This window comes from Fopius arisanus, unplaced genomic scaffold (genome assembly GCF_000806365.1).
Source record: "Fopius arisanus strain USDA-PBARC FA_bdor unplaced genomic scaffold, ASM80636v1 scaffold00007, whole genome shotgun sequence".
NCBI classification, from domain to species: Eukaryota; Metazoa; Arthropoda; class Insecta; order Hymenoptera; family Braconidae; genus Fopius; species Fopius arisanus.
The window spans coordinates 928,088-939,289 of NW_011887746.1; the positions used below are offsets into that span (position 1 = coordinate 928,088).

The 11,202-nt window shown below is 40.0% G+C and overlaps 4 protein-coding genes across 7 annotated transcripts; 2 read left to right on the forward strand and 2 right to left on the reverse strand.

Moving 5' to 3' along the window:
• Positions 1-264: 264 nt before the first annotated feature.
• Positions 265-4,863, forward strand: LOC105273835 (ribonuclease P protein subunit p40). Of its 2 annotated transcripts, XM_011316501.1 has the most exons (6): positions 265-615; positions 771-915; positions 1,152-1,316; positions 3,902-4,027; positions 4,135-4,318; positions 4,443-4,863. In XM_011316501.1, the coding sequence occupies exons 1-6, from the start codon at positions 502-504 to the stop codon at positions 4,786-4,788; spliced, it is 1,080 nt and encodes a 359-aa protein (XP_011314803.1). In that variant the 5' UTR covers positions 265-501; the 3' UTR covers positions 4,789-4,863. The 2 variants fall into 2 exon arrangements, with proteins under 2 accessions (XP_011314803.1, XP_011314802.1); XM_011316500.1 differs by lacking the exons at positions 265-615; positions 771-915; positions 3,902-4,027; positions 4,135-4,318; positions 4,443-4,863 and adding an exon at positions 1,505-3,835 and having other exon boundaries at positions 1,225-1,316.
• Positions 4,864-4,959: 96 nt separating this feature from the next.
• On the reverse strand, positions 4,960-8,497 carry Kap3 (kinesin associated protein 3). Its single transcript, XM_011316503.1, has 4 exons — positions 8,245-8,497; positions 6,023-8,138; positions 5,613-5,890; positions 4,960-5,531 (listed from the first exon to the last, which is right to left on the reverse strand). Exons 1-4 carry the CDS (start codon positions 8,268-8,270, stop codon positions 5,390-5,392), a joined length of 2,562 nt encoding a protein of 853 aa, XP_011314805.1. The 5' UTR covers positions 8,271-8,497; the 3' UTR covers positions 4,960-5,389.
• Positions 8,498-8,743: 246 nt separating this feature from the next.
• Positions 8,744-10,414, forward strand: LOC105273840 (inosine-uridine preferring nucleoside hydrolase-like). 3 transcript variants are annotated; one of them, XM_011316505.1, is made up of 6 exons: positions 8,744-8,823; positions 9,035-9,310; positions 9,392-9,575; positions 9,651-9,767; positions 9,843-9,979; positions 10,046-10,414. In XM_011316505.1, exons 2-6 carry the CDS (start codon positions 9,125-9,127, stop codon positions 10,370-10,372), a joined length of 951 nt encoding a protein of 316 aa, XP_011314807.1. In that variant the 5' UTR covers positions 8,744-8,823; positions 9,035-9,124; the 3' UTR covers positions 10,373-10,414. The 3 variants fall into 3 exon arrangements, with proteins under 3 accessions (XP_011314807.1, XP_011314806.1, XP_011314808.1); XM_011316504.1 differs by having other exon boundaries at positions 8,798-8,892; XM_011316506.1 differs by having other exon boundaries at positions 8,799-8,892; positions 9,078-9,310.
• A 101-nt stretch (positions 10,415-10,515) lies between these two features.
• LOC105273841 (UPF0184 protein C9orf16 homolog) lies at positions 10,516-11,196 on the reverse strand. The gene is made up of 2 exons (XM_011316508.1): positions 11,115-11,196; positions 10,516-10,891 (listed from the first exon to the last, which is right to left on the reverse strand). Exons 1-2 carry the CDS (start codon positions 11,194-11,196, stop codon positions 10,704-10,706), a joined length of 270 nt encoding a protein of 89 aa, XP_011314810.1. The 3' UTR covers positions 10,516-10,703.
• Positions 11,197-11,202: the final 6 nt, after the last annotated feature.

An 11,202-nucleotide genomic window follows, 5' to 3' on the forward strand; every position in this document is an offset into this window, starting at 1 on the left:
TTGCAGTAGATGTGACAGCAAATGCATTTTAAAATTCCAAAAATTCCATCAAAATGAGTACTAGATCAAACCAATTCGAAGAATCAAAAATAAACTACAACACAACCTGTCAACTCCCCAATAAAATCATGCCATCCCATATGTAGCCTAATTTAGAATATTTTAGAATATTTTTTAAAAAGAAAATGGAAACAATATTTAGTGATTATCCTCTAAAAAAAATTTTTAGTATTTCAATAGTACATGTTTCAGTAAGTTGATGTCGTGGATGGAATCCCATTGATTTTTGGTGGAATAAATTGAATTCCACTTGAACCAATAATTTCTCTCCGAATAATCATGAATTGTCAGTGAGACTGTACATTTCAAGTGCTACCCCTCCACAATTTAAACTCCAGTCACACCAATCCCCAACGATTCTCCAACCACAGGCCTAACCCTCGCACCTCCAAAACAAACGTCGCAGTTTTATTTCATTTAATTTGTCCCTCCAATGCACCAATGTTGTGTCCAAAAGTGTGGGACTTGAAGGCCCCACAGCATCACAATGAAATAGCACACTGGAGACAGCAGGAAGTGCCCCTGACAATTAGTAATCATTACTACAATCACTCAGTAAGTCGTTCTCCTCTTTAGTCATTACATTTCAAGTATCCAATTCTCCTCCTTTGTCTTTCATTCTTTATCTCCTTGATACTGCGACTTTAGTTATTCCAATTTTTACGTAATCCCACGATTTCACATTATTTGTGGTTTTGGATTGTTGCCAGGTGTCTGTTGTTGCTCCACACAAGACAGAACTCCCTGTGGATATTGTTGACAATATCCTAGAGGACAGTGAGTACTACAAAGTCGAGGCTCTCCCTGTCTGGAGAATCATTGACAAAGAGTTCATCGAGGCTTTTGTTAAAAAAGGTAAATTCAGGATTGAATTATTCAATTCGTCCTTTCTTAAAAATCATTTTCTAACAAATAATTTTACCAATCGAGATAAAATTTCTCCTGGAAAATATTCTTGACGTCTTCTTCTGAATTCCAATTATTATAAAAAAATTAATCTAATTGATCAAATTGAGATAAGCCTTGGTTCTCCTTGAACACTAAAATTGGACAGTTTCCATCGTTTTATAATACACTCAAGTTATTTTTAGGGGAATTAACTCTGTTGTCGATAAATACGAGGATTGATCTCGAAAATTGCATCTGCGTTACACCGAAAGGTCAACTGGTGCTGTCCCTGAGGGCTGAGGATTACCAGAAGCTTGGAATCGAGGGGAAAGGATCGTACTTCGATAGAGTCAAGAATTCTCGTTACGGTGAGTGTTCACAAATATTTTTGTGCGTGAATAAAACAGTAAAAAAATTATCCACCTCTTGGATTAATACCTATCGGCTTTTTTGGATTAGTTTTTTTAAAATCTTATCCCTCAATAAATCCCCTAAAAGCCCTGGAAGCTCGACGACCTAGTGTTCACGACCTAATGGTCAATCCGAAATTTTCCAGCCTGTAAAAATGCCCCGGAAGCATGAAGTGCCTGCGCTGCAGGAGCTGGCACTCTGCTCCATCGGCGAATACGTAACAGACTTCGGTAAATCCCTAGTCCCTCCGATCTGCAGCGAATCACGAACAGATCCCCGAGGTGGTTCAAAACGTCTGCACAATCTCTTGAAATCAATGAAGCACCGTCTGAGCTCAAGCATTCCCCGTCACTTGTACAACCGAATGGCTCTGAAATCCTTGACTGCCATTAAACTCCTGATAAATGATCGTCGAAACACTTACAACGATTTTCAACCGATCAACGTCTTCCTCACAGAGGTGAGTGTCCTGGTGAATCTCATCGAGGTGCTGCTCCATCACAATCTGCGCTCGATGGAGTTCGCTGAGTGGCCGAAGATAATGCGCCACGTCCTATACAACAACCTCGAGAACATGTCGGGTCTTGAGGTGCTCGACCTTGGCTCAGGCTCCGCTGGTTGGAGAACATCTGAGATTGAGAAATTGATAATTAATGGTGTATCTCATATGCCAAATCTGTTATCATTCACCCTCTGTTCAGACTGCACTGACAACATCATCTTCGTGGTGGGTGAGACCTGCAAGAAGCTCAGGGCTCTCGACGTCATTGCCTCGAGGTCAGTGACAGACAGGAGTATTCCCTCGATTCTCAATTGTCAGTTTCTGAAAGAAGTCAAGCTGTTCAGGACTTCTGTCTCGATAGGTGGATTCTCTGAACTTCTCATGAGACTCCCCTGGCTCGAGAATATGGGACGTTGTGACGACGTTGGGGAAGTCTTCGAGGCCATCTCCCTCAAGGAAATCAATCAGGACAAGAGTCTTGCTCTCAAGGTCCTCGAAACTAGAAACGTCACGATTGATGATCTGTTCTTGTTCGTCGACGTATGCCCCTTCGTCACTAGTGTATCGATCATGTGTGATGAGAGAACTGATCTCAGGATTCTCTCTGCACTGGAGCACCTCCAGGAGCTCAAGCTATTGTCTTGTGATTTTTATGGCGACAAGGTGAATGATCTGTTGGAGATGACCAACTCGAGGATAAGGAGTCTTCATCTGGAGCACGTGGAGGAGATTGACAGGAGTGCTCTGGTATATATTAGTCAGTACTGCCCTGGAATTAAGAGCCTCACGTTTTATAATTGCGATTTCTCCGAGGGACTCTCCACCCAGTTCAGGGCTCTTAAGGTCGAGCCCTTCAGGCAACTCCAGAGGCTCAAGTGTGTCGCTGATTGCGCCAGCTGTCATTTGGAGTTTCTGTTGAGCAACTGTCTGGCGATTAAATTTATTCAGCTTGGATCCTCCACTGGAGTTGGCGATTTGACGATGCAGAAGGTCTTTGCTGTCAATAAAATGAGAGAGTTGGAGGAACTCAAGATTCTTTATGGTGGGGATCTGTCGATGAGGACTGTGAGATTGATTATGGAGAATTGCGAGGGCCTCAGGCGTCTCAGTGAACTTGAGGGTTGGCATGGAGTCACTCAGCACGAGCTCGAGGCATTCAGGGAGGAATTGAGGGTCAATAATGTAGATTTGGATACTAGTCCTACTTTGTCACTTGCTTGAGGCTTTTTTTTGACAAAATAGGTCCCAGAGAAATAGAGAATTCCCAATTCTCATTTTAGTATTACAAAGGGATTATTCCGATTTAGCGATCGAACTTTTAGGGTCAAGTGGTCAGGCACTGAGAGGATAACCAACAGCTGCTCCAGGAAATGTCAGGCAGTCTTTAAATATTCAGCACCATATTCTATTTTTTCTTTGTAATCTTCGTATAACGATTTATTGGAGAATGTTTGTTTTTCTCGCAGTGTAGGAATGATTTCGGGAAATCAAAATAGGGAATTGAAACTTTGAAATCTTTAATTCCGTCAGAATGTGATAGCAATAACTTTCATAGTGTTCTCTGTAAAATTGTTTTTGGAGGCTGTTTTAACAACGAAATTCATTTATTAATGATCTACCTAACGATTTTATGATTCACTCGAGTCGTTTCGCCACTTCACTCATGAATTAAAGATCATGAACAGCTGAGAATATTTATTATGATAATAAATTTGTGATAATTTTATCGTAATTAAAATAACGATTTCTTTGTGACGTGGAAATCAGCAGTACTGAGGTGACACAGACTATTGTTTTCCATTAATGTTAATGATAACGAATGCTGGTACTAATTTAAATGTTTATACGGTATTTTGTACACTAGTCTTCGAGGAATTTGTACATGTGGACTGTGATGACGCTTCCAATTTTGTTATTTTTATTTTATTTTGTATATAAATATTTTTTGATGATAAATCGTCAATGGGGAGTTGAGTCATGTCTTTCAATTATTTTCATTTTTTCTCCCAAATTTTTTGCTGTACTGTATGGTTTATGCAGTGGTGCAAGTGGATTTGAAGAAGGAAGCGTTTACCCCAGGGAAGAGGAATTACGAGAGGGTGCGCAAATGTCTGGAGGAAAATCTGGAGCAGGTGTTCGATGTAATCGTCATTTGGGAAGCACCAGGTAAACATTGAATTGAATTGAAACAAAATGAGAATCTGTAAGAATTAAAATTACATTTTTCCGTGCATGATCGCTGATTTTATATTTTGCAATTGTATTGTTTCCAGAAACAAACCTGTGTCCGTCGTCAGTTGCAGCCTGGTTCCACCAAAAAGGATACAAAGTCTCACTGTGTCGTCAGAGATATTCCAAGAGACTAGTGTGTGATTGCAGGATACCATCAGTGTCTCCTGATTGCAATGACGAGAAATTTATCGAGTGGTTAGGGATCATCAGTATTGGAGGGGACGTGTAAGTAATTTTTTTTCCCAAAGTCATTGTAAAACAAAAACCCAAGAGCTTATGACCAATTGACTTCGTCAATTATTGTTGTAAATTGGTATCCAGGAATTCCAAACTTTTTCTTTACTTGCAGGAAAAACGAAGATCCAGAGAATTACATGAACAGTTATATATCTCCCTGTCCTAATGCCTCCAGGGGTGATGTCTTCTTCGCAGAATGGCGAGGTTTTTTCAGCAGGAAAAGACTGGAGGGAATTTATAAGAAATTGCAGGATTACGTGGAGCACTCAAGTGCATCGTCATCTTGGTTGAGTCTTCATGTGCAAGGATTTGCTGACAGTCCTGTGAGCTGGGGACTTAAAGAGCACTCGTTCTACACAGATGGTGACAATAGCTACACGATTGTTTTCCACTCGAATGGGGAAAAATTAATCAGCAAAAGTTTAAGTTCTAACAACAAACCACGAAAAATTCAGTGAATAATTCATTTTGTACTGAACATAAACTCAATTTCTAGAATAAAAAACATGAAAAGTAATGGTTTAAACAATTAATTGGTTTAATCAAATGATTAAGTACTTGACTATGATACACATTGATAAATGCAGGAGATCAGTGGTGTTTTAAATAAATAATTTACATAAATTATGGAACATTCAAAGGACGATAGCAGAATTCATCTAAGCTCCATATAATACTTAACTACATTGCAATTAAACCTGATGAAACAATTTACTTTAATAATTTTCGTTATAAGAAAAAACTATTGGCTCTTCAATAATTTCATTGTTTTTTAATTGAAATAAATTGTTCCTCAGGTGGACAGTTGCTTAAATAATACTTTGACTAGCGAATGTGGAAGTTGAGTTGAAAGTGGTAGAGCTAAATCGTCTGACAACATAAAGGCACTAGTTTCAAATAAAAACTCCTAAACGTCGACTGAAAAATTCCGAACTTCTGCGAATTGTGCATACATTTAGGTTCTCCAGAGCTAAATTCCTCGCGAAAAATAAGCATAATACTTTTCCCCAGTCGAAAAGGCTAGGGTGTGTGGATGAAGCACTTGAGCTTGATTTCCCTTTATATAAGGACATGGGAATTATCAGACTCTGTGAATTTCACTTTTGGGTTGTGATAGAGATCCTCAATACCCGAACCAACGGACATTCGAGATTTCGAGCGAGCCATGAGGTCTGTTAAATCATCAAAATCTCGACTGTATCTACAACAAAAATTATAAAAAATCAATGGACATTCAAGAGAGTACACGCAATTTATCGTGAAAAGAAATTGAGTTAATTACCGACTCGCAGGACGACTGGAATTATCTGACGAGTCTAGAGCCCCTCTGATGACTGAATCTCCGTCATCGGTGATGAAGGAAGTGGAATTCCCCGATGGGAACAGCATCGTGTGCTTCAGGAGGTCTCCACTCATGAAAGGTGGGAGACTGTCGTCCTCATCGACAATCAGATGATTCGTGTTGTCTACTGCAATAGACTCCACCATTTCCAGCCATTGCTGATTGTGAGATCTGAATTTTTCGACTTTAATTCTAGCTGCCCAGTCCTTGTCGCACAACTGGAATGATTCAATAATTTTTTCTAGTGGATAACGGTCTTTCATATCAAACGCATAATTTTTTAACTAAAAATCCTCATGACTTGATTGTAATTAATTAAATATGTCTATATTTCTGCAATAAATACTTACAGCAATTACATCGAGACAAGCATCACAAACTCTCCTGATGGCCGGATTCTTATCGTGCATGAGATCGATGAGATATCCTGGAGCCTCATTTCCAGTCTCTTTAATCAGATAATCCCTCGTGGACTCGTGCATAGCGATTTGATAAAAAACGTAAATAATCTGCAGAACTATCTCATCGTCCTCCTGTTTTGCTTTGAGTAGTTCTATCAAAGACAAGAGGATGTCAGCCTTGCAGAGAAGCCTGGCGCAGTCCTCGTCGGAGGCTGCTGTCCCGAGAAGAACGACCACCTCGAGCACCAGATCATCCTGAACTTTGCCAGGCACCAAATTATTTCTAATCCAGGGGATTAAATTGCAACGTTGAAGAATCTGAGCGTAGTCTAAGTCTGGGAGCACTAGGTTCCCCAGAACTCCCACAATTTCCAAGACAAAGTCTTGGGAGTCAGATTGGGTAAGAGCCATTGCAAAATCTCCAACAAATTCCACGAAATGTTCTTTAGTACTGTCATGCTGTGAGATATTTCTTATCATCTTCATGATGAGTGGATCCTGATTTTTGAAGGCCTTCCTGATGAGCCCCTGCAGCCGATTGTTCTCAACCATGATCTGGGCATTTCTGTTGTGACATGCCAAGTTGATGCAGAGAGCAATGAGTTCCCTTTTGGTCCTCTCCTCGCAGTCCTCCAGAACCATGTCAGTTACCATGGGGACACACTCACTATTACCAAACATCGATTTCACTTTGTCGTCCATGCTGAGGTGATACAGCAGTCCCAGGATGGTGTTTTTGTTCTGAGGATCACTGGTAGCCAGGAGTTTCACCAATTTAGGGAGCAGTCCAACCCTCACCATTTTGCCGCGGAGTTTTCCATCGAATGAGAGATTGAACAGTAATTTTAGAGTGCTTAGGAGAAGGTCTGGATTATTGTTCTGGAGAAGCCTCGGGAGCTTCTCCACGATATTGTCCTCAGCCATTGAGTCCTTGTTTTCCCTGAATATCGACAACTTTTTCAGGAATGTTATCACTAGTATTAAGAGATCAGTGTTGACTCTGTCGAGGGTCTTTATCAGCATCCCGATTACATTCTTCTTTCTCATTTTTCTCTCGACCTCGGTATTCTCCGCAATATTTAGGAGCAGGTAGAAGGCAACTCGCAGAAGCTGTTCCTGCTTCTTGGTGAGGCTCTTGAATTTCTTTCTGCTCTTCTCGAGGTCCTCCTTGAGTCGCTTTATCTCAGTCTCAGAGATCAACAGATGCATCTCCGAGGATCTACGCTTGATCTCGTAGTCCAGGGGACCCTCAGTACTCCAGATATCGTCTGTCAGCTTCAGCTTCTTGTCGTTGTTGTCACAGGTCGTCGAGGGGAACAACACCAGTCCTGTGGATGTCTCGAAGTGACGACGACGTTTTTCCATGTCATCTTTCCACTGGTCGTACCTTAAGAGCTCGAAGTCAACGATCTCCATGCACAAAGATCCAATCCTGTACTCCAGGATGATATTATGGAACTGGGAGTACGTTGAGAAGCAGAAGAAGATGTAGATAATGTTAGTAGAGAGTTCTATGCTGCGTCTCCAGTCCTCCCTGAGAACTCTTGCCAGAGCACTCAGAAGGGATTCGTTCTTCGTGAGCTCCAAGAGATTGTCAGGGACTCTAGCAAGCTGCAGAATGAGAGCTGACCCCTTGACTTTCCCTGGGATCTCCTCATAGAGGAGCTCAATGTAGCTATCGACGTTGGAAATTACTGCCCGCTCTGGATCACCATTCTCAGAGGATGGAACGGTCGTTGAGGTCGAAGAAGTGGGTCTTGGTGGCTGAAAACTCCCTTCCAACCCTTCGTTATTGATCTTTCTGTTTTGCAGATAATAAATTAATTGTTCGACCTCGTGGAGCTTTGACTCGTGGATCAATGAGCATTTCTCCATCACTTCCTTGGCGAGAAGAGAGACGTTGGTGTCGGCATTCAAGCTCTTCAGTCTGATTATTTTCTGGCATTCCTTACGATCACCGAGCATTGGATCACCTAGTTCACCCAGGATAAGAGCCTCCACGTCATAATTAACGACTAGAGCCTTCTCCGTCGGGTGGACATCCAATGCTCCTGATCTCACCTTCCTAAATCAAATAAAAACCCCCAATAAAACCAATTTTCCAAAATTGTGGATCGCCTCATGAAAATTTGTAATATTTTATGAGAATTTCTACATGAATTGCCTCTCACCGTTTCAGGAACTTGGCTTCATCCATCTTATTGATGTTTTCCCTGGATGTCTAGTGAAATCCTTGAATTTCTCTTCACAAAACCACAAAATCACTGGTTCAACCCTGAAAACAGGATAATCGATCTTCAAGGGGAATTAATTCCCCTTTCCTTGACATTTGACGGTAGAAATTGAAGTTTAGACTCCAAGGGCTCGTTGTCCTGGTATTTGCTGGACAACGGAGACATCCGTGATTATAACCTCACCCTGACAACCCCATGAAATCATTATTTTCACTTCTCCGTCCCTCTAGACTCTTTCACTTCCTCTTTCATTCCCTTTCCCTTCCCACAATTTGTCGCATTTTCGAATCGATCGATTATCTCGATAACTAGAATTTCCACGGTCAAGCGTCTAAGAACTTTTTTGAAGAGTGTCTCATTTTCTATATCAAAGTACTATAGACTTTTTCTCCTAAATTCCCTCGGCAGCGTGATATTTTCAAATTTATTTACGTGAGGGGAAATCTCGTGACGCCAGTCGTCTGCAGGGGAAACCCAATGTTTATATTCGATTGAAGGGCTTACATCGGTTTCTACGTGAGGGCAATTAAATTAAATTTCATCAATTGAATGAAACGAAACAAAATAATTGAAACGAAAACATTGGTAAATTCTTGCGATTTCTCGATTTACGAAAGTATTTAATGATATTTTCCGTCTGAATAAGTTTCTGAGTCAATAATACGAGTTCCAATCAACTTTCACCGAATTTCTTATCTGATTTATGAATGATTTTGATTATCATTAGAGTTGAACGATTAACCGGAGCTGACGCCTTACCTCGTTCACAGACGTTCTGATTTTTCTCGAGTTCAGAGGGTTCCACAGATCTTGAAAGATGAAAAAGGTAATTGTGGATTGCGATGCTGGATATGATGATGCGATTGCTCTGATTATGCTGATAGCAGCTCACAAAAGGAAGCAATTGGAGATAAAAGCTGTGACGTGTGTCAACGGGAATACAAAACTCGACAACGTCGTGAAGAACGTCTTCAGGATCCTCAAAACTTGCAACGCACTTGACGTAAGAATTTGTTTTTTCTCTATCGCTCTCCCATTTTCGATCTTGTGGAAAATTTATTTAAATTAAAAAAAAATGTTGCAGATCCCAGTGTACAAAGGGGCACGTTCTGCTCTAGTCGTCGTTGAGAGTTCCAAAAAGGCTGAGGAAATTCTTTACCACGGAGATGATGGCTTTGGAGATGTTTTTTCGGATGATGTAGACATCAGCAAACTCCAGTCAGATCATGCTGTCATTGGTCTCCATGAAATAATAACTAAAAATCCCAGTGAGAGGCTAAAGTTTAAGGGAAAACATAAAAATTAACGAGTGGTTGTTCAACGTCTTTTTTTTTAATTTGCAGATGAAATTTCTCTGGTTTGTTTGGGTCCATTAACAAATATCGCACTTGCAATGAAAGTTTATCCTGAGATCCTTGATATTATTAAAGATTTCTACGTAATGGGGGGTAACTCGACTGGTAATTAAATTTCATTGAATTGTATTTCATTTGTGAGGGGAAACCTGTGACAAATTTATTTTTATTCCCCTTCAGCTGTTGGAAATGCCTCGGCCCAGGCTGAATTTAATTTCTATGCAGATTGTGAGAGTGTTCACATCGTCCTAGGCAGTAATATCAAACCCCTGTGGCTACTTCCATGGGAATCCTGCACTAAATCCACTATAACTCACGTGAGAATATCTTTCATTTCAATTACTTTGAATTAAATTGAATCAATAATTAATAACGTTTTTTAGGAGTGGAGGGACAACATCCTCGGAAAGGAGTCCTCCGAGCCAGTAGAAATGCTCAACAAAATAGAAGGTGGAATTTATTCCAGACGAGTGAAGAAGAGCACCTACAGACCATGTGATGCCTTCCTGGCAGCTTGCCTAATAAATCCAGAACTAATTACCAAACAAACAGATTATCACGCTGATATCGAGCTCGCAGGTACAAAGACACGAGGACAAGTCGTATTGGATCATCTCCAAAATAACAAGCCAAATGTCCACTTGATTGAGGAGTTAGATTTTCAAAAATATGAGGAGTTGATGTACTCTTCCTTCACATTTTCATTCTGAATTAATTTTTTTATTGAGATACCTTTAAGTAAGTAGAGAGGAAATATCAAATGTATTTTTTTAACTGAAGAAATTCTCTAATGAAAATTCCTCTCACAATTTTCCTTGTACTGCATTTAATAATTGATAAAAAATATTTGCTATTTTCTGGTGATTACGTTTATTGCACCTGCACTGAGAACTGACAACGAAATATAATCTTAGCAATCTTAATTATCATTTTAAATATCTTCGTATCTTAATTCTAAGGACTGTACATGAGGAATTCACTCAGTGAATTTGTAATGGTTTTTTGTTTTAATTAAATTAAAGAGTTTGTAGTGATTTGAGATTATTGGTGGGAGCCAGGGGGTTGCGTCGTTGGCTCACCCTTTTTAACACATTCTTGAAACTGCTTTCTCGTTTCTTTGTTGGATTTTAACAATTCAATCAATTCAGCTTGCACGTCGTCGTTTTTCATCTCGATCGTATCCAACACAGAGTTCAATTGATCCAACTGTGCATTGAGCGAATGAAATTCTGGAAAAAACGAGTTCTCCGTTAATGTATATCCTTTCCCACAATGAGAGGAGGATTTAGTGGAGGCATTTGTCCTATCAAAATTAATGATAATTATGACTGAATAATCATTGCTACTAGAGTATTCAATCATTCATTAGTGAATATCGATCTAATGATTCATCTCAGATAAATGTGAGCAGTTGATTGTTGGGATATGATAAATATCTAAAACAGATTTCACCTTCTTCATTGTAATTTTCCTCGTTCTCCCCTTCAATTTCCATGTTCTCATTGTCGTGAGGCTCCACAGCGTTGTTGACCATGTTTTC

Coding starts and splice junctions, on each gene's coding strand:
- LOC105273835 (XM_011316500.1), top strand. CDS start 1,514: ATGCCCCGGAAGCATGAAGTGCCTGCGCTGCAGGAGCTGGCACTCTGC.
- Kap3 (XM_011316503.1), bottom strand. CDS start 8,270: ATGGATGAAGCCAAGTTCCTGAAACG. Junction 8,139..8,244: donor GAAGCCAAGTTCCTGAAACG/GTGAGAGGCAAT, acceptor TATTTGATTTAG/GAAGGTGAGATCAGGAGCAT. Junction 5,891..6,022: donor CTTGTCTCGATGTAATTGCT/GTAAGTATTTAT, acceptor GAATCATTCCAG/TTGTGCGACAAGGACTGGGC.
- LOC105273840 (XM_011316505.1), top strand. CDS start 9,125: ATGAAAAAGGTAATTGTGGATTGCGATGCTGGATATGATGATGCGATT. Junction 9,311..9,391: donor AAACTTGCAACGCACTTGAC/GTAAGAATTTGT, acceptor AAAATGTTGCAG/ATCCCAGTGTACAAAGGGGC. Junction 9,980..10,045: donor CTAAATCCACTATAACTCAC/GTGAGAATATCT, acceptor AACGTTTTTTAG/GAGTGGAGGGACAACATCCT.
- LOC105273841 (XM_011316508.1), bottom strand. CDS start 11,196: ATGGTCAACAACGCTGTGGAGCCTCACGACAATGAGAACATGGAAATT. Junction 10,892..11,114: donor GGAAAATTACAATGAAGAAG/GTGAAATCTGTT, acceptor CGTTTTTTCCAG/AATTTCATTCGCTCAATGCA.